At 43.2% G+C, this 22618-nt stretch overlaps 1 protein-coding gene across 5 annotated transcripts in view; it reads left to right on the top strand.

The window, feature by feature from the left end:
• LOC124777902 (protein PALS2) overlaps positions 1-22618 on the top strand; it is a 354157-nt gene that overhangs the window by 258315 nt on the left and 73224 nt on the right. For all 5 annotated transcript variants that reach the window (XM_047253444.1, XM_047253446.1, XM_047253445.1 and 2 more), the window contains one exon: positions 21907-22059. In XM_047253444.1, coding sequence (XP_047109400.1) covers positions 21907-22059 — 153 coding nt within the window. The remainder of the gene's footprint in view (positions 1-21906; positions 22060-22618) is intronic.

The following is a 22618-nucleotide window of genomic DNA, read 5'->3' on the forward strand; positions in this document are numbered from 1 at the left end:
GTTTACAATTTTGCGTTTTCCGTCGAAACCTGTATGAATATCAATTTGTGACCATTTTGCGTCGTGTTTTATTTTTTCTCTTCTTAGGGTGTAGTTTGTAATACGATAACTGCAATAAGTGCTTTGTCTGACAACTATGGTCAAATGATAACCGTAAAGTATTCCTACTGGAACACTCCTCCTCGAGTATTTCAAAAGATTTGCAACTTTCAGTCAGGGACAGCTTTGTGCAGGCATTCGTTTCATATACCTTCGTGATTATAATTCACTGAGGGCGCAGAAGCACTTGTTTTACGTCAATGTGTCTGACTCCAACGTGTTACTGTTGCTGTACTTGTACGTCGCTGCTATTATTTTACACTAAAATTTCATGCTTTTCATCTAGCATCGGTTCCGACTGATAAATATATCCGTAGAAAATAAAATAAAAAACGCAGAAATCAACAGGGTGATTACTTTTCTCCTGATAGGCTGCTGCCTGCTGCCTGCTCATCGTCGCTGTAACATACAGGTGCCGCTGACGGTGTGCGTGTGCCCACGCCTTGCCGTAAGATCGTGCGGAATGGCGCTGGCAGCCAACGGCCGTCTGCGAAGTGGCAGCCGGTCGTCCTTGGGTGAGGTGATTACCGGCCGCGACTTCCCAGCTCTGCCATCATCGCTCGAAGCATTTCAAATTTTTTAATCGAACGCTACCACTTTAACGGTACCCGGCGCTATGCGTTTTTCTCCTAATTATTGACAAAAGGAGACTGCAGAAACTATAGTCCATACAAAGCGGAGTTCAGTGGTTCAAATGGCTCTGAGCACTATGGGACTCAACTGCAGTGGTCGTCAGTGCCTTAGAACTACTTAAGCCTAACTAACCTAAGGACATCACACAGATCCATGCCCGAGGCAGGATTCGAACCTGCGACCTTAGCGGTCGCGCGGTTCCAGACTGTAGCGCCTAGAACCGCTCGGCCGCCCTTGCCGGCCAAAGCGGAGTAATCTAGCAAATTCATTCACTACTTTCAACAAATTGTTGTTCTTCCGATTCTTCATGTGAGCCGATTCTTTATGTGAGAAGTTGATTCGCAGCTATATACTCCCTTAAAAGTTGAAGAGCGGGTAGTGGACAGATAGCTTCACTTACTCGTTAGCTAAGGAAAGAATGACTAAAAAGAAGAAACGCAGCAAAAATACACTGCTCTGATAGCAGACTGACCAGGTAATGTAACATACTATCAACAAGGCACAAATGAATGAGAGTGTGGGAGCATGTTTCCAGACGTCTACCAGCCTCGCATAGGGTGTTGGACATCACATGGCGTGAGGTCAACGCGACTTCAGTGTCAACGTAACACGAGGCAGCTGAAGGAACGGGAAAAGAAAGTGTGTGTCAATCAGCGAACAGTTACTGTGTACTGTGGTGGTGTTCTTCATTAATTACAACATGGCCTGGAAACAAATTTGGATAACTTCACACGGAGAAGAACCGCCGCGAAACTGGAAGAAATGTGACGAGTGTAGCTCAAGAGTTTGGTATTGCTTACAGTATTGTTTCACGTGGGCGGCCCGACATGTTGAAAATGTTGTTTCGACTATACTGCAGACGTTTCGCTGGAAAGCCCGTACACATACTCCATACAGTTCCGATCTCTCCCAATCGATTTTCGTATTTTTAGAGCCCTGAAAAAAAGACATTCGTGGCCCTCGATTTGCTTCGAATGAAGAGTTACACGCCTGGGTACAATCACAGTTCCGTAGGCAACCGCAAACATTTACCCATGAAGGCATTGACGGTCTTGTCTCACAGTGGGATAAATTTATGAACAGATTACTTACTTCTTAGGACTCTCTACCTAACTTGGTGAAAACGAAACCCTCGTAGGATTATTTTGCTGTCCGTCTGTCTGTCTGTCCGACTTTTCAGAACCGTTTTTCTCAAAGGTTCAAATTTATATCACATGTCCCTTGGCGATACAAAAAAAGTGAAGCTTCTGTCTATACAGTCAATAGATACAGCCATTTATGCCACATATTTTGATACTCGCAAACTCAGTCATCTAAACGTCCATGGTACTTTGCGTTAGAGTAAAGTAATGAAATTTGTCGAGAAGCTAGGTTACTCACTACGACCAAAGGAAAAAAGCCCGAAAAATTGTTAATTTTTAATTATATCACACGAAAAATTTGTTTGTAATTTGTTATCTATCTGTCCGTCCATCTTCTTTTTTTTATGGGACGGATAAACGTATCAGGTTGAAATTTATGTCACATATTAACGTACATGGTCGCTTGGCGATGTAATAAATGTAAGCTCCTAAGTCGATGAAACCGAAAGATATGGCCATTTTTGTCATGTATTTTGATACTCATAAACTCACTCATTAAATCTTATGGGTGCTTGCCCTTGACGCAGAATCATGAAATTTGTCGAGAAAAATGGTTTCTCATTGCAGGTGGAGGCAAAAAAACTCAGAAACTTGCGAATTTGTAATCATATCACACAAAAAGTATTTGTTTTGTCATTCTTTATCGGACTTCAGACTTGGAATTAAAGCATTCTCGATAGCCTTGGAATCCTAGGTCATATATATAGCCATTATTAATGTCGAGATTACCCGGAATGGACGGACTGTCTGTATACATAACTAAGATTGTACGGAATCCTCAATGCGTGAGTCCTACTGGGATCTGGCCAATTTTTATTTTTTACATCTGTCTCGTTTTCATTTGACTGCCTCTTATAGATGAAGACGGAGTGTGATCAAAATGACGATTCTATGAGTATCCGCGCAGGGCTTATATTCACGGAAAATCTGAGGTTTTGGACTGTAACACACATGATCAGAACAGTGGTCTAAGTGACTTACGTAGGATTACAATTACGGTATTGAAGTGACGAGAGCGATTCGCAAGTACAGTGTTGCAATGACTGGAGAACATCGGTTATGTAAAGTTTCAAGATTTTCCTTTTTTTTCCGGCGACACATTCAATGTTAGATGTATAGAATGTAACAAAACCAAAACGGATGACCAAACTTCCAGGACAAGTCCCTCGCACATAAAATAAGAAAATACATGGAGACGAGCTCGGAAACGCTTTATTTCGGCTCTTCAGGGTTCAGTTCAAAATGGTTCAAATGGCTCTGAGCACTATGGGACTCAACATCTTAGGTCATAAGTCCCCTAGAACTTAGAACTACTTAAACCTAACTAACCTAAGGACATCACACACACCCATGCCCGAAGCAGGATTCGAACCTGCGTCCGTAGCAGTCCCGCGGTTCCGTACTGCAGCACCAGAACCGCACGGCCACCGCGGCCGGCAGGGTTCAGTAAGAACAGAAAAACACCTGAACGGAACGTGTCAAAATCCCCCATGAAACTCTCTCTTACATGAAATTTTCGAAGTACCCTCTTGGGTACGTCTGGTTAAATTGCATATCTTAGATTCACCGCCAGACTATTGTATTCCATTACAACGAAGGTAACATTGACACGCAACTCAAGTCATCGTCTTGCTTACACGTAGCATCACGACTTGGCGAACCCAGCTCTTAGTGTCCATGACGAATTTGGCATCCGATACAGTGGAAGGGGAATATACACAAATCGTCAGATTCGCTTTTGTTGTATGGATTCGCGTGTGGTATTGACGTGTCACTGAACATATGTGTCGGGGGAAATTTCCAGACCGAAGGTGGCCGGGAGGACAAGGATTGAAACAATTGTTCGTCGTCTTAAGGAGCGTAAGGCGTTTAAGCTTTCAATATGGCGACTGTGGAAGCGCTAGATCGACGATGTGGCTGCAACAGCAGGAGGCAGTTCTTCATGAAATTGATGGCCCGGATGTCGGCGTAAGATAGCAGCAACAGGTAATGTTGACCACATGCCTAGATGGCGAGTGTTACACGATAACCTCTAGCATGCATACCATTTTCAATGTGTGCAGGCGCTATCAGCGGCTGACTTTTTTACACGGATACACTTCTGCAAATGGTTTACTCGATAATGTGTCAACCCAATATTTTTGTTCAGCTGTGCTGTTCACGGATTAGGCATCGTTATAAAATGATCTGATTGCAAATTTTCACAACCAGCGCAAACGGGTTGACGTGAAGCCCCACGCAACTGCACCAACAAAGGTTTTCTGTCAGTGTTTGAGCCGGTATTGCTGGAAATTTCAGGGCGTCATGTTATTCCATCCTGACTCAGTTGACGAACTACTATCACGAATTACGGTTTTCGTAAAGCGATTTAATAGCAGTTTTGAAGCTGCGGCTATAGTTGCCAGATTTCCTCTTCTACAGTCTAATTTTTCTCCCATGCAAACGCTTGACCGTTTCTGCAACGATCCCGCGTTGTCAGGCTCCGTATTGTTTTCAAAATGTCAGCTGATATGGACAGAATGACTTATATGCATCGAAGGGGGAATAGAAATATTAGGCTGATCTAGAAATTATTTGTCTCCCGTATTTAACTGAAGAGAAGCACTCATAGTTCTGACTAAATAGGGAGTTGGAACAGCTGATTTCCAGAGATAATTTGTGTAAAACAATGGTTGTGTGGAAAACTGATATTTGACTGGGCTAGAAAATTAGATTCATCGTCGCCGAAGCCCGTAATCCACAGATTCAGACCTAACATGTAAACACTACAGTTTCCGAAATTTAGTTTGTCTCTTGCGGAATCAGAATCTCATGTGATCACAACAAATGTTTAATTGAATAATAAGCTACCTGTTCTGCAAGAAGATGTGCCTTCATCAGTTTTACGAAATATGTCTAGGGGCATGATTAATAATAATGATTCCGAATTTTTTATGTGTAAACTCTTAAAGCTTTTTAAATAAAGCAAACTTTATAAATGCTACATCTTGATCTTTCACGGCTACTTATTTGTTTCTCAACATAGTCATCCTGACGACCAACACAGTTCTCCCAAAGAGACCCCAGCTTGTGGATACCGCCAGTACATGCCTGACTTCGTTGATGCAGTCGCAGCCTCACCTCTATTTGCACCGCTTCATCATTATCGAAATGAAGTCCTCGAAAAGTGTTCTTTAAGTTTTGGAAACAGATGAAAATCGGTTGAAGCCAAGTCGGGACTGTACGGAGGATGATCGATGACAATAAACCTGAGGCATCGGATTGTTGCAGGTGTCCCAGCGCTGTGTGTGGTCCGCCATTCTCATGCTGACGGAGAGGATGCTCCATGTGTGGACCAACTTTTGGAATTTGTGCTTTCAGTATTCTCGCGCACCGACATAGTTATGTTACAGGCTACGATTCGTAGCCGTCTAACGGCAGAGTGTTGCAACTTGCGCCACCGAAGTAGGAAATATGCATGTCGTGGAATGTCTCAAGCGATATTGAGAACAGAATTTAAAAAAATCGCAGGCATTACATTTCAGCACGCCCTCGTACTATTAGGTCATGCACGATGGAGCTCCTCTGCATTTGAGCGGTAATGTCTTTAAGAATCTAAATAACAGATTCCGTGGCAGATGGATAGAAAGATATGGACCAGTTTCCTGTCCTCCGCGTTCTCTTGTCATAACGCTACTAGATTTTAATTTATGGAAGTATTTGAAAGCTCTTTCGTATCTACCCCGGGTACAAAATGCGAAGTATCTCCCTGTTTGTATCGGGGGAAGCTGCTAAACCATACTTAGTTCTCCATGCAAACGTTAACGCATCTGGGAAATGGGGGTCATTTCGAGAGTTGGCCATCATGAAGGAAAGTGGTATGCTGTTCAATTCTAATCGTGTGTGTTTCCCAGGAGTAAGTGTTTTAAGAGTTATAGGAAATGATTGCTAATCTGGAAATAAACCGTTTCCGGATTCATGTCCATCTCACAATATACCTTGAAAGTTTAGTGGCACATTTTTGTTACACCCTGCACGTACTCTTTTGTGATACCCAATGATTAAGTAGCCGCGCGGGATTAGCCGAGCGGTCTTAGGCGCTGCAGTCATGGACTGTGCGGCTGGTCCCGGCGGAGGTTCGCCCTCGGACATGGTTGTGTGTGTTTGTCCTTAGGATAATTTAGGTTAAGTAGTGCGTAAGCTTAGGGACTGATGACCTTAGCAGTTAAGTCCCATAAGATTTCACACACATTTGAACATTTTGAATGAGTAAGTAAATAAACAAGACCGATAGTGCACACGGCTTATCTCATAGAGGTATAGTAAGGTGACCCCAGGGCGACAGAAATAACTATAAAAATCACCGAAATCCCTTGATTGGAGAAAGGGAACGCTTATGAAAACGGCAAAAATCGAAACTTTGGTAAGAGGTGAAACGACACTCCTCCTGCAAACGCTACTGGAATTACAATATGCCTGGGATCATTGCAAAACCAGTATCCTACCTGTCTTTGATAATTAAAAACAAAAGAACGAAACATTGTGCGTTTACTTCCGTGGAGGGCGGAGCGATCCTCTGATTGGTGGAAAACGGGTGAGCCTAGATCGTGCGCCGAAGCGTGGGCTCGCGCTGGCATTCCAGTCACGGCCCTGCTGGGAGAGAAAGCAGGCTTGTCGCGAGCTGGTACGCCGTTAAGCCTGTCCCCCAGGGTCCGCTCTGCGAAAACAGAGAAGCGCTGAGGCGTGTACAAAGCACTACGCATGCGTGTTTTCAGCACTGCGGAAACGCTGCCAGCACAATAGCTGCGCATGCCTCGTGTATAGCTACCGTGACGAATTGATGTCCGCTTCGGAACTGAGTTGATAGTCATGTAAACAGTTTCGTGTTTGAGTTGAGTTTCGTGTTGGAACTATTTCTCTCAAGGTACTGAAAGGTACCGTTCCCTTCAAATGTCTGCAAAGTATGAAACAACACACAACTACGTGTAAAGTTTCTGCCCCAATGTACGTGCTTCGTTGTAAGTTTATCGTATCCTTGGTCGCAATTACTCAACAATATTGCGCAGACCGTGTTTGCGCAAACATAGTGTATGGACACACTTCATTTTGCCGATATTCACTGCTTTTGGACTACGGGACTTTTGAAGCAACGGATGGCAACTCAAAACCAACTCGAATAAGTCCGAACATAAACACCGTAGTTGAGACCTTCTTATGTTTATTGTCAGGCATTTAATCGATCTTATCCCTCCTTCGCCCCTCCCCCCCCCCCGCCCCCCCCCCTCCCGCAAATTAGAAGAAACCGAAATCCATAACTTCTAGTCGATGTTTCGTCCAGGGTGTTTGTCTATTCTTCATGTTCAGCATGAATTAGAATTGCTGCCATATGGCTGCCATCAGTGTTGGTATAATACCATTGCTTAAAACAAAAATATAGTGCCATTTGAAGTGACAAGCTGCCTGTCGGGCCAATCAGGGCTATTCTGTAACAGACCAACCCAAACAGATTCTTCTGTAACGATGGCTAGTGAGTTATTACGAAGTGTCTTTTAACTCAAATTATCTGTTATATGTTTTCAGATTGTATGGAAGATGTATTTATGAACATAAAAATCTTAGGTCCTTGAGAGAGAGCAGGTTCGGATCGCATGCAGATCATGTTTATAATACACGAGTAGTGGTTGAGTTGAGTTGGCATGAAACAGAAGAGCTAAAAACATGCACAACTTGCCGGGCAAAGTGGCCGAGCGGTTCTAGGCGCTTCAGTCTGGAACCGCGCGACTGCTACGGTCGCAGGTTCGAATCCTGCCTCGGGCATGGATGTATGTGATATCCTTAGGTTAGTTAGGTTTAAATAGTTCTAAGTTCTAGGGGATTGATGACCTCAGATGTTAAGTCCCATAGTGCTCAGAGCCATTTGAACCATGCACAACTTACTAACTCAGTTGCTTCAGAGGTATTTTTTCGTGCTCTCGTTCCAGGCTCGGTGGGAATGGTTCATAGAGACTGTTCCACACATTTTGAGATTCAGTAAATGCTAGTGACGTTATCCATTATGTCTGAAGAGGAAACAACATACAATCAGGACTGATAAGAGTAAATACAAGTAAAATGAAGTGTAAAAAAAGACGAATAATTCAAGCAATTTTATGTTGTAACCAGCTTTTACTACGTGAAAAATGATGTTGCGATGAACAAAGAGCAATCGCTTTTCTGCTGATGGGGTGCTTGTAGTCATTGTTAGGTTGATAGAAAGAGCGGAGTACTCATAACAGGCGTCGCAACGTACTCAGATTTACAAAGTTTATAATTTTGTAAGTAGATTCCATAAACTCAAAGATTATTGAAAAATATTACTTGTTGTTGTTGATATGGTGATAAGTCTTCAGCCTGAAGACTAGTTTGATGCAGCTCTCCAAGCAAGTCTATCCTGCACAAACCTCTCCGTCTCTCAATAACTACTGTAACCTAAAACCTTTTGAATCTGCTTACTGTATTCATTTCTTAGTCTCCCTCACAATTCCCCCTTCCCCCTCCCCTCCCGACAAATACACATTTCCTTCCTACGAAACTGACGATTCCTTGATGTTTCAGAATGCATACTATCAACTGATCTCTTCTTTTAGTCAAGCTGTGCCACACCTGTCTTTTCAGCTCAATTCTGTTCAGTACCTTCTCATTTGTTGCGTGATCTACCCATCGAATCTTCAGCATTCTTCTGTAGCACCACATTTGAAAAGCCTCTGTGCTCTTCTTTTCTGAACTATTTGTCGTTCACATTTCATTCCATACAAGACTACGCTCCAGACATCACTTCCCGACACTTCAATCTGTATTCGATGCTGTCAAATTCTCCTCGTCAGGAACGCTTTTCTTGCAATTGACAGTCTACATTTTATATCCTCTCTACTACGACCATCGTCAGTTATTTTACTGCCCACGCAGCAAAACTCATCTACTATTTTTAGTGCCTCATTTCATGATCTGATTCCCTCAGCGTCGACTGATCGAACTCAACTACGTTCCATTATCCTGTTTTGCCTTTATTGCAGTTGATTTTATATCCTCCTTTGAAGACACTGTCCATTCCGTTCAACTGATCTTCCAGGACCTTTGCTGTCTCTGTCAGAATTACAGTGACATCGGCAAATTTTTCTGAATTTCAATTTCTCTTTACTGCTTCCTCAGTGTACAGACTGAATAACATCGCGGATATGCCACAACCCTATCTTACTACCTTCTCAACCACCGCTTCCCTTTCATTTGCTTCGACTCTTGCAACTGCAGTGTGGTTTCTGTACGAGTTGTAAGTAACCTTTCGCTCTGTGTGTTTTACTCCTGCTACCTTCAGAATTTCAAAGAGAGTAGTCCAGTCAACACTACAAAAAGCTTTCTGTAAGTCTACAAATGCTATAAACGTAGGTTTGCTTTTCTTAACCTGTCTCCTAAGAGATGTCGTAGGGTCAGCACTGTCTCGCGTGTTTTTACATTTCTCCGGAATGCAAACTGATCTTCCCCGATGTCGGCTTTTACCAGTTTTACCTTTCTTCTGTAAATAACTGGTGTTAGTATTCTGCAACCATGACTTATTCAACTGAAGTTCGTTAATATCCACACCTGTCAGCACCTACTTTCTTTGTAATTTGAATTATCCGTTTTTTCTTGAAGTCTGAGGGTATTTCGCTTGTCTGTTGCATATGAAGTGGATTAGTTTTGTCACCGCTGGCTCGGATATTGGTAGTTCTGAAGGAATGTCGTTTGCTCCAGGGATAACGTTTGCTTAAATTACCTGTATCAATTAAAACTATGACAAAAGAAAATTAAATGTGTCTTTGCAGTAAATAAATTACAAATTGAATAAAATTTCTAAAAATGAAAGTGAAACCAAATCTTGTTGTTTGTCGCAGTTATTGTGCACTATAAGAACAAAATTAAAGAAATGACTTTTTTTGCTCTGTGTAAACTTTAATTGTGCATAAATTATTATTTAGAAATAATAGAAAACAGGCTGTAATTAAGAGTTGATAACCTTTCGCATTCCAGGACAGGCGTTTTCCGCGCTTGGAACGAGGCTACCTAGCATATTTGCTTCAGCATCTCCGTTGTTGAACACGAGAGAGCGGCCTAGAGGGCGGCTGTGCGGGCACCCTGCTCACTGTTTGCACATAAGCCGCGTCAGCTGTAGACGTTTGTATGGTAGCAATCGTTTATAGCGCTACTTGGCCGAAATGACACTATGACAGCAGCGGGCGTTTACAATCGCTGACCGAGGGAAAAGCTTTCCTAGTGCTGGCAGAAGATAGAAACTCAAAGCACAGGACAACTCGTACTTACCTCTCTCGAGTCATTGTTAAACCGCATTTCTTCGTCGAGTCTTTTGCGCCCCCTTTGTGGCTGCGCCCTTAGCTGGGACCTGTCTCGTCACTCCCTCGCTACGGCCCTGCATTATTCACACAGTAATTACACAACGTAAATGATAAAACCCAGCAAGTTGTCAAAAGGTAGAGTTTCGATGACAGCGGCAAGAGGGCTCTCTTCACAGCAGCCTTCGCGAGTTGTCAAAGTGCACTGCTTACGACACAACTGCACGTCGTCATCGTCTAGTGGGTAGCGTCGTTGCCTATGGATTGTGGGATCCTGGGTTCTGTTCCCAGCTGGAATGGAGATTTTCTTCGTTCAGGGACTGGGTTTTTGTGTTTGACCTAATCATTTAATTTCATCTTCATCACGAAGATACGCAAGTCAATGAACTACAGTCAAATAGAAAGACTTCCACCAGGCGGTCTAACAACCCCAGACGGGGTCTCCCGGCCAATAATATTTACGATCATTTCAGTCATTTCAGTTTTCACCCCATATCTCCTACAGCTACTGACCAGGTATTCGGTCAGTGTACAGGGATTGGACAAAAATATGATAACACAACGAGAAATTCATGCTTGAACGTAAATACAGATACCAGCTAAGCGGGCACGTTGCTATGTTATATCTCCTCAATACGTTGCAAGCGTCAGCTGTGGTCATAACAGCGTTCTCTATAGTTGTCAGTGCATTACATCGGAACTAAGTGAATTCGAACGTGGGCAAATTGTTGGTGTTTGGTGTTTCAAGAGATACCATACCGAACATTTATGCAGCATGCAGAGAAAGCGGAAAAGCATCATCCTCTATGTCACAACGCGGACAAAAGGATGTGCTGAGTGATCGTGGCGGACGATTGTTGAAGAGGATTGTGACAGATAATAATAGGACGACAGCTGCAGAGGTGACTGAAGAACTGAATGTCGCACTGCCAACCCTGTCACCACCAAAACAACACGAAGGGAGCTCTAAGCGGCTGGTCCCGGCGGAGGTTCGAGTCCTCCCGCGGGCATAGGTGTGTGTGTTTGTCCTTTGGATAATTTAGGTTAAGTAGTGTGTAAGCTTAGGGACTGATGACCTTAGCAGTTAAGTCCCATAAGATTTCACACACATATTCAAAGACAGGAATCCCCTCTTAATCAAGCAGAATTCTGTTATTCGGATGATGACGTGAGAGGTCCGCGAAACAAACGACCGCGGCCTTGGCGGGTCGTCAGCAGCACATCCCGTCCCACGGCTCCGAGGTCTTGGGAAAGGACATTCTCCAGCGGAGAGGCGACCTGCGGTTGTTGTCCTGCTGAAGGCTGGTGACTGTTGGAGCAGTGGTTGCTCCCAACGCCCGTGCATCAGCAGGCGCTGTGTGGCGTTGACTGCACATTGCACATGTCGCCGCGGTCACAGTTCTCATTGCGTAAACGGTGTCCGATCTGATCACTTCTGTGAGTGACGCAGAAGTCGTATTTTTTGCAGCTACCTGACTTTACAAAAGGTTTTTGACTAGACTATACCCCTTGGGATTCTAAAATATTAGACACAATGTAGAAAGTAAAAGGTCATCTACAACTTATACGGAAACCAGGTTTCAGTTTTAAGAATCAGAGGGCATGAAAGGAACGAGACAATTGCAAAGAGAGAGAGATGGGGTGGAGAAGTATTGTTCATGTTGTTTATTCTGCTAACAAAGCAAACAGCCCAGCATGTTAAGGAGAAAAAAATGGTTCAAATGGCTCTGAGCACTATGGGACTCAACATCTGAGGTCATCAGTCCCCTAGAACTTAGAACTACTTAAACCTAACTAACCTAAGGACATCACACACCCATGCCCGAGGTAGGATTCGAACCTACGACCGTAGCAGTCACGCGGTTCCGGACTGAAGTGCCTAGAACCGCACGGCCACCACGGCCGGCTGTTAAGGAGAAATTGAGAAAAAAACAAAAAAAGAAGATTGAAACTCAAAGGAAAGAATAAAAATTTTCTGGTTTGTCGATAACACTGCAATCCTGTTGCCGCGCGGAGTGGCCGCGCGGTTTTCGGCGCCATGTCACGAATTGCGCGGCCCCTCCCGCCGGAGGTTCGAGTCCTCCCACGGGCGTGGGTGTGTGTGTTGTTCTTATCATAAGTTAGTTTAATTAGTGTGTTAGTCTAGGGACCAATGACCTCAGCAGTTTGGTCCCTCAGTAATTCACACACATTGGAACATTTTTGCAATTCTGTGCCGGCCGGGGTGGCCTAGCGGTTCTAGGCGCTACAGTCTGGAGCCGCGCGATCGCTACGGTCGCAGGTTCGAATCCTGCCTCGGGCATGGATGTGTGTTATGTCCTTAGGTTAGTTAGGTTTAAGTAGTTCTAAGTTCTAGGGGACTGATGACCTCAGAATTTAAGTCCCAAAGTGCTCAGAGCCATTTGAACCCTTTTTTCTTTTTTTTCGATTCTGTTACGGACGACGAAGGGCTTGTACGATCAGTTGAACGGAACGGATAATGTCTTGAAAAGAGGTCACAAGATGATTATGGATGAAAGTAAGACAATGGCAATGAAGTGCAGCTGAATTAAATCAGATGATGATGAGGAAATTGGATTAGGAAAAGGGACTCTGACAGTGGTAGATGTGTCCTCTTATTTGGACAGGAAACTAACTGAAGACGGTAAAAGCAAGGGGGCTGTGAAACATAGAGTCACAGTAGCAAGAATAGCTTTGCTGAACTTACGTCGGGTACAAATTTAGATGTTAGAAATTCTTTTCTGAAACTATGTAGTCTTATATGAGAGTTAAACAGTAAAGATAGGAAGATAACAGATTTTCAAATGTGGTGCTACGGAATAATGCCGAAGATTAAGTGGGGAAATCGAGTAACTGAATGGAATCGCGGGGGGGGGGGGGGGGGGGGGGGGGGTGTCAGTACGGAAGAGCCTTATTGCAAATAAGATAAGACACATCTTGTAAGGTGCAGTCACACCAGTCGTCAGGCTGATGACAATAACAACAACCGCCTTTTTAAAAACAAGTTTATCAGCTGACTGATTTACAGCTATTGCCATATTCTTACGCTTGCGTCTGCGTAGCTATGATGTTTGTCACACACCGGCGCGTGCAGCATTACGAATATTCACGCCACTCAGATCTGTGCTGAAAGAAGGGACAACTGGACACGGAAGATATTATTAGCTGGCAAACAGAAGACCTGTCCCACCCCGACCCACCGTTCCTCATCCGACAGAACCAGCAGATGCGTATGCTAGTGTGTTCAAAACGGTTCAAATGGCTCTGAGCACTATGGGACTTAACTTCTGAGGTCATCAGTCCCCTAGAACTTAGAACTACTTAAACCTAACTAACCTAAGGACATCACACACATCCATGCCCGAGGCAGGATTCGAACCTGCGACCGTAGCGGTCGCGCGGTTCCAGACTGTAGCGCCTAGAACCGCTCGGCCACTCCGGTCGGCGCTAGTGTGTTCTCACAGATGGGACGCTGTCGTGCGCTGAACATCTTGAAAAATGTCTGTAAAGGAAATGTGTTTTGTACTTCTGACATGATAATTCGTTTGCCCTAAACCTTTTTAAGAGCACTGAGTACTTTTTCGGCTCCATATTACTTGAAAATTAGCACGTGTTTATTTCAAGCACTACTTCCTTTGAATATGTTTTTACATCTTTGCAGTTTATCACAGTTTCATGTAGAATACTTTATAAACATTTTGCAGGTATTTCGACCAATTTTCGGCATATTGATGTTTGTAGTAGACAACAACAACAAAATTTAGGCAGAAGATTTTGGACAATGCTTGCTCAAATCTCACAGTACACCAGATACGTATGACCTTATAGCTATGATACTAGACGTATTTAATTTCGCACATTATGTATATTAACCAGAAATTGTTTTTTATTTTATACCTGCTTTGCCCAGATATATATTTATTTGTGTTCTATTGGTCCCATCTCCTCATTTTCCCTCTCTCTCTGTCCATCTCCTTCTCCCCCCCTCTCTCTGTCCACCTGTTCCACCCACCAACAACTATTTCCTCCTGTTCCTCTCCTTTTCATCTATTTGCTTCTTTCTCTCCATCCATCCATCTCCCCTTCCTCTCTCCATTTCCTCTTCCCCCATCCCTCTGTCCATTTTCTCCTCACTCATATCCGTGTTCACGTCCTCCATCCCCCCCTCTCTATCTGTCCATCTCTTGCCCCCCCCCCCCCCCCATCTTCTCTCTCCAATTATCATTCCCACCACAGTAGGAGGTTGCTGGTTTGCAACCCCACAGTATCTCTTTCCAGATAGTAAGAAATAAGTTTGATGAAACTTGATCCGCGTGTTAGCAATAGCTTTTTTTACGCGTGGATTTGCCCACATATGCACATGTCGCGTATATTTAATATAGTTCAGACAAGTGTGTACACATATTTAATTTGTATCTCTAGAAAATTTCGCCATGCAGTTTCGTTTTCACACAGCTCGAGGCTTATGACGTCGTATCTCCTTAATTATGCATCATGCAATGATATAATTTTTCAGGTACGTTCAGTGGTATCTGTGAATACTGTCTGAGTAACGTGTCGCGAATACAGTTAGTAGCAAGGAGGTAATACACTGGTGTCCAAATTTAAAGCAACAAACCGTTATTTCCCCCTCCTGTGTCTAATTCAAGATATAATCATACAAACTGTCAACTGGAAAACTACCTGTGCGATCTTGTTCTGTACGGAAAATGGCATTCCGGTCAACGGACAACCATTCCAATGATCACGCCAGGGCACTTATGAAACCAGGAAGTGTTTGCCGGGTAGTCTCACATCCACAGTCGCTGTGTACACAATCACGGACTGTGTAGTATGGCGCAGAAAAGACGTCTACCAGGCTCTCTGCGGTAGAGGGCCGTAGGAAGAATGTAGGCAGGACAGTCGCAAAGTGACGTGGCCCGATGGCTGAATGTGAATCGTTCTGTTGTTTCTCGGATCTGAGGACAGTTTATAGAGGTCGCAGCTGTATCCTGAAGACCAGGCCGGAGTTGACAACGTGTAACGTCAGAGAGAGAGAGAACCGTAATTTAGCTGTAAGGGCACGGCGGTACCGCCTTAGTACTGCACGGCAACTGGCATCTGACCTCGCAGCATCCACTGGACGTGTTGTAGCGTGGCAAACGGTGTGCAGAAGACTTCGGCAGAGTGGTCTTTATTGTCGGAGACCTGCTCTGACGCATCTTCACAGAATGGAACATCTAGAGTGGAACCGTCAACATGCCACCAGGACAGTCGAACAATGGGCTAATGTTGTTTTCACAGATGAGTCCCGATTTGTTCTGGAGAGTGATTTCCGATGGATTTACATCTGGAGAGAATGTGAAACACGATTTCGGGACCCAAACATTCTGGAAAGAGACCGATATCGAGGAGGATCCTTAATGGTGTGGGCAGAGAGTATGTTTACTACCGAGCCCCTATTCATGAAAGTGCATGAGTGACTCGGCAGGGTTTAACTGTTGTCAAGTACCGTGACGAAATCCTGGGACCTCACCTGCGGTTGTTGCGAGGTGCTGTGGGCCCAGACTTCATACTGATGGACGATAATGCTCAACCTGATAGAGCATGGGTGGTTGATGTTTTCTAGGAAACGGAAGGTATTGCACGCATGGCGTGGGCTGCTCGCCCTCCAATTTGAATCCCATAGAGCTTGTCTTGGATGCACTAGGAGACGGCTTGCATCACGTCAGCAGCCACCAACCATTCTCCAAGACTGCGAGCAGCTCTGCAGGAAGAATGGTCGTTATTGCCTCAACATGGGACTGATGACAGCATGGCCCCATCGTTGTCAGGCCTGTATTGTTGCCAGAGGGCGTCACACCCCATACTGAGCGCATTAACCAATTGTCGGAATGTGTTTTTGTCTACCATTATGCATGCTGCAGTTGTTTACGTTCTGAATTCTTCGCATTGTTTCTACTTCATTATCACTTGTTTCTACTGTTTTGGGGCAAAATAAAAGCAACCTTACAAAATTTCTCTTTGTTACTTTAATTTTTGACACCAGTGTAAATTAAAATGTCGTGCCTGATGCGGTAGTTTTACTGTATGAACGGCGAAAAATGTAGTAAGCGATAAACTTTTTTTCTCTCCATCATTTTGCGGAGGTTGTCAGCGAGAAAAAGTTTGTTAAGGGTTTGAACTTTTGTACTGCAAGTCAGTGAGTGCTCTCATTTTCAGATACTAGACGAATAAAATCTGGGTATTAACGTGTCGTGGCTTCACTACTGACAGGGGAACCTCCCCATCGCACCCCCCTCAGATTTAGTTATAAGTTGGCACAGTGGATAGGCCTTGAAAAACTGAACACAGATCAATCGAGAAAACAGGAAGAAGTTGTGTCGAACTATGAAAAAAGAAGTTGTGTCGAACTATGAAAAAAAAAGCAAAATATACAAACTGACTAGTCCATGCGCAAGACAGGCAATATCAAGGAGAGTGTTAGCTCCGTAACGCCGTGGTGTTGTGGTTAGCGTGAGCAGCTGCGGAACGAGAGGTCCTTGGTTCAAGTCTTCCCTCGAGTGAAAAGTTTACTTTCTTTATTTTCACAAAGTTATGATCTGTCCGTTCGTTCATTGACGTCTCTGTTCTCTGTAACGAGTTTAGTGTCTGTGTTTTGCGATCGCACCGCAAACTTACAGTTCGGAAAATATTCATTGACCTCGTTTTTAAAGTTGCGAGCTATATTTACTGGACTCATATTGCCCACGGAAAACATCTCACGTATTTAATGCACTCTCGTCCAAAGTAGCGAACAGTCAACTGCCAGCCAGGGAGCCTCGTTTGCAGAAATACTCTCTCTTCCGTGCGCTGTAGTCAACTGACGTGTGTTTCGATGTTTGTTTATGTGTAGCGTCCCCATACTGCAGCGCAGTTACCTCGCATCGGACGGACGGACGGACAGATAATAATTGTCTGAACATAAAGAAAGTAAACATTTCACTTTTTTGTTGTTGTAAAATATAGGCAGTGGCGGGGATCGAACGCGGGACCGAAGACGTTTTGATTATGAATCAAAGACGCTACCTTTTTTTTTATTTCTTTTAATCTCATTTTGTTCGTTAGTGTTCGTTGCCAATTGTTCGTGGCGGACGTCCCCAGACGCCAGTTGAAGTTCATTATTGATCCATTAACTCAGTATTTTTATTACAGAGGGCAGCTAACCCTCTGACCGAACACGCTGAGCTACCGTGCCGGCTCTCCCTAGACCACGGAATCTTCGTTTGATTCACGGCACCACGGCGCTTCTGAGCTGACGTTATCCTTGATGTTGCCTATCTTGCGCATGGACTACTCAGGTTGTATAATTTGCTTATTTTAGTTCCACACAACTTCTTCCTGTTATCTTGATTGATCTGTGTTTCAGTTTTTCAAGGCCTATCCACTGTGCCAACTTATAACTAAATCAGAGGGGGGTGCGATGGGGAGGTTCACTTGTGAGTGCAGTACTCGCTCTGTCGTCACGTGTGCAACCGTGTCCCTCTAGCGGCGAGTTTGGAACATCCGAGCTTTTATGGCAGTGGTTCCCAATCTTCCTATTACCCTTAATCTAAAGATATATTAACTAGTACTCCTCCTCCCCCCCCCCCCCCCCCCCCACGACCACCTCCCATTGTCATCAACATTAGCACCTATCTGAACTTTAGAATGAAAAACAGTTTTCTATGAACACTTTTATTTTTAAAATGTCAAAAGATAAATCATTTTTAGTTTTTGTAGGTGTTTCGCTGAACCACCAACAAATGGGTCACTGAGACAGGCGGTAATGCTTATTTCTAACATAACATCCCCTTTTTTTGTATAGAATGATGAAGCGATTCTCAGCGCATCTCGAGTGCTACCCACAGATCCTTCTCAGGAAAGAATGTTAACCATCCACATAGAGGGTAGGCACTCGTTTACTAGTCACGCTTTCTCTGCACCACTCCATTCCTTAGCGACATTTGTTTCACGCGTGCCCTGGACCCTCATTTCAAATCAACCAAAATAAGATGTGTGCACTTATTTCTAAATCAGTGGATGCTGGACTTCTTACCTCTGGACATACAGAAATTGAGACAATTCAGGCTGCCAGTGTTTTGTGTCTGACCACTGCGACTAATGTTAATAAGTTTACGTAGCTGATGTTCAGCAGTCGCGGTGTGAATTCTCTTCATCAAAATATAAACCAGCCGTCAGCTGCATTAAAATTTTAATTTCACTTTACTAATTTCAACAGATTAATCTGTCATCTTCTGAAGTTTGATTCAGGCCTAAAGCGTAGGTAAACAATCGAACGGAAAATAAGTAAAGATATCAAAAGTTTGTTAAAAAGATATATACAGTAGTTGAACATCAGAAAACTATCTAAAAATTGTTAAAAGTAATACACAACAGTTGAGCAACAGAACAATCGCATATTTTCGTTAAAATATAATAAACTGTGACACATCGCAAAATGTACACATTTTGGTACTAATTCTTTGTAGGACGTCTTTATCGTCCTATCTGTATTTGATATCTGCTTACCTATGGCTTTAGCCTGTATTAAATTTCTGAAGATAATAGATTAATGTATTGAAATCGGTAAAGTGAAATTTGTTGTTGAAAATAATAATAATAATGTGTAGCCCCTACAGTAAAGTGAAAGTCATAGCATGAAAGTCATAGCAGAGTTACTGTTGTGTTGTGCTGTCAATTAGTTTGTCTGTTTGTTACGAAGTGAATGTGGAAGCAACTTCCTGTCCGTTGCTGGAACTACTTACAAGTCAGAAAGACAAATGGTTCAAATGGCTCTGAGCACTATGGGACTTAACATCTGAGGTCATCAGTCCCCTAGAACTTAGAACTACTTAAACTTAACTAACCTAAGAACATCACACACATCCATGCCCGAGGCAGGATTCGAACCTGCGACCGTAGGAGTCGCGCGGTTCCCGACTGAAGAACTAATTAAACCTAACTAACCTAAGGACATCAGACACATCCATGCCCGAGGCAGGATTCGAACCTGCGACCGTAGCGGTCGCTCGGTTCCAGACTGTAGCGCCCAGAACCGCACGGCCACTCCGGCTGGCTCTCAATGAAATATCCACGAAGATATTGTATAGTCTGTGTGTATATTGGAGCTATTTATTTTCGTGGTATTATGATAACAAAGCCCATAGCAAAAAAATGTTCAAATGTGTGTGAAATCTTATGGGACTTAACTGCTAAGGTCATTAGTCCCTAAGCTTACACACTGCTTAACCTAAATTATCCTAAGGGCAAACACACACACCCATGCCCGAGGGAGGACTCGAACCTCCACCGAGACCAGCCGCGCAGTCCATGACTGCAACGGCTAGACCGCTCGGCTAATCCCGCGCGGCAAGCCCATAGCATCCTAAGATGATCCCTGGATGAATAAATAAATAAATGAAATTATTTAACGTTAAACTGAGCTTTAGTGTAACATGACCATGGTAAAAACTAATAACAATCATTTTCAGGCAGCAGATAATGTGTCATGTATTTCGGCTAACAATCCATACATAAAAATTAAGGCTTCGAAAACAGTTACACATATTTCGGAGGATTTCATTTTGCTGGGAGATGGAAGTTTGGCTTAGAAAGATAATAGGAGAAGTACTGAAACTGAATATTGACACCAGAATGAAAGATGTGGTAAGAGGCAAAAATTAAAATTGTATATACCGTTCGAGATTTGCCTGCCGTTGTGCGAAAGAATCTGGCTAGTTATTCGAACGTATTTCTGGGCGAACGAAGCATGAGAAGTCGCTCTCTACAAAACCCTACGCTTTCCTAGAAAAACATTTTAATACTTTTGGGGATGGGTGACCTGATATCAGGAAAATAATTGGACCATAATTGTGCATAATGTTTGTTCTTCATGATGTTTTCTAGCGGACATTTGGTTTCCCACAGAGAAAACAATAGAAGATTGTGAAGTGACGCCATGTAATCATACTTTCGACTCATTCAGGCAGAGAGTAGGCATTATGATTTGTAATAATTTGGTTGGTGAACACCAGCTTACAGTAGTTTTTGTCCCCCTAGGGTACGAGACAGGAAAATTAAATTATGCTTCAGGTGATTGTTCCTACACCATAGTTTGGATAAATGTGGTTTCATTGTACTACGTAGAATACCATGGATTTTCAACGTCCAGAAAAGTCCATATGCTTCTGCAGTATCTAAACTGACGCTTCTACCCTTGTTCTATCTAAGCGTGTGCCCATCACAAAAAATAATAAATAAATAAATTAATTAAAAGCCGTGAAAGGCCAGAATGCGGCCATACGAATGTTATTTTTTATTTAGTTGTAAGTAATTATTTTATGTTTGCTATGCTAACGAGGTCCACATCATAACTTTTGTCATGAACAAGTAACCAACTAACTAATAGGCTGTTGAGTCCTATCTTCTCTTCTTCCGGACATCTGAGTCTCGTACATAACCAAACGTCTACAGGCTATTGCATTACTGCACTCATTTTTGTAGTGTGGTACCAAAAAGCAAAGAGTAGGAGTTTATGGAATATAAGGTTACTTTTAAATAATTAAAAGAAGTTGATGGAAATTTTTAATTTAGAATCCTTTGTGATTACAAGAAGAAAGCAGTCGTCACTCCCAGCCAAGCAGATCATTGTGTGAGTCTCGTTCCTTGCCTTTTCCCAACAATATACGGGGTTCATATTTTTATATGGGTTGAGCCAATGTTATTGACAGTTGGCGGCCGAATGCTCTCCCAGACTCCTTCACCCCTGCCCACACCCCTCACCGGGACGGAATCTGTGTAACTCATCTGTCTGAGTCTAGAATAAACATCTTGTTCAGTTATGAAAAAGCTTTCTAAATGGTGTTGGGTGTGTCAGGGGTGGGACGTGAGCGCCAGCCCGATATTTACATAGTTTGGTGCGCTCCACTCTTCTGGCTGCTGTGACAGCCATGGGTGTGGTAGTACAATTGTTAGTAATTACAACTGTAAATATTTGATTGTATGCATTATTTCTTTGTGACGACGCTAGTGCATGCGCTAGTAATTGATTAATTGTATTTTGATGAAGTAGTTTGGGCGGGGGGGGGGGGGGGGGAGAAGGAGAGAAGGAAGCACTCGCGCAGCGTTCCTGGTACGCTAGATCCTGCACCTGCGGCGTGGATCCATGCTTGTTACATAGCAGCGTGTAGCCAGGTGCCTCGCGGAGTTTGTGAGTGATGAGTCAAAGGAGGAGGTTGACAAACTGTTCAATACGTAAAGCGTGGATTATGTCTACCTTGTAGTATTCGTGGCTGGAGTGTATTGTGAAATAGCAGGTAATGTTAACGTATATAAGAAGCTCTGGCTGAATATGCAATGAAAGCTATTATATTTTCTTGTAAGTGGTTTACGGACGTGGGTGCGGCCCTTTCTTGGGAAGTAAGTTTGCGGCGGGAACTTTACGTCAAGTTGTTTGAATACGAAAGATTTTATTTCTCTCCTTGACCATTTTTTTGTGCTTACCATTGGAAGCTTAAACGTACGCGTACCAGCGTTAGGTCGACTAGCCGTGCGAATGTAACTAGTTTTAACCAGTGTGATCAGTGTTTAGCACATATTTAAAATAAGGAAAAAATATAGTGCGCGAGACCAAAAGTACTTTAGTTCAAAACAGCGTTCTGTTTACTGATATTTGCGTTGATTTGTTTCAGGTTCAGGATAGACTCGAGGATCCTGAAACTCCTGCTCAGCCAGTGTCTACAAGTGGTTTAAAGCTTGCCACCGACGTAGCAAAGAACTGCGAATCTTCAAGAAGCAGAGATGCACAAGAACTGTCCAACATACTGAAAAGCGCACACTTTAAGGTAAATACAGCAACTTACCGTATCTGTTCCAGGCAATGCGGAGAACCAAGTTTCTCCTAGCTTCTTTTCTCCAAGGCAATTAAGTGTACATGCTCTTTGGCACAGTAAGAAGCCTAGTAAACTGTGCTTGATTGAAATGTGTTGACCCACAGTATTACTAGTTGTTATAAATGAATAACAACACAGATTACATCCAAATACCAGCTAGGGATATGTTAATAAACTTCAGACCAGTACGTGTGAGATTCTTATTTACAGTTTGCATGTATTCATAGTAAAATGTATGTTGTTTTTAAGCAAATGCTATTTCAGTTCTGTGGTCTAAGGTACGTTTTTATGTATCAGATCAGGAACAACGTTAAGTAGAGATAAACTGTGATTCAACTGAGTTGAGAAATTGCAATGTTCATTGGATACTTTAGTAACACTTCTCTGTTTAATAATTGCATGGAAAACTGTGATTGTTTTGGTTTATCAGAAATGTAAGCTTTTCCCTCAAGACAGATTATAGTGTCAGGCTACTTCACTAAAGTACTTGTTTCTTTCTCTCCATCCTTGG

Source organism: Schistocerca piceifrons, chromosome 2 (genome assembly GCF_021461385.2).
Source record: "Schistocerca piceifrons isolate TAMUIC-IGC-003096 chromosome 2, iqSchPice1.1, whole genome shotgun sequence".
Lineage (NCBI taxonomy): Eukaryota > Metazoa > Arthropoda > Insecta > Orthoptera > Acrididae > Schistocerca > Schistocerca piceifrons.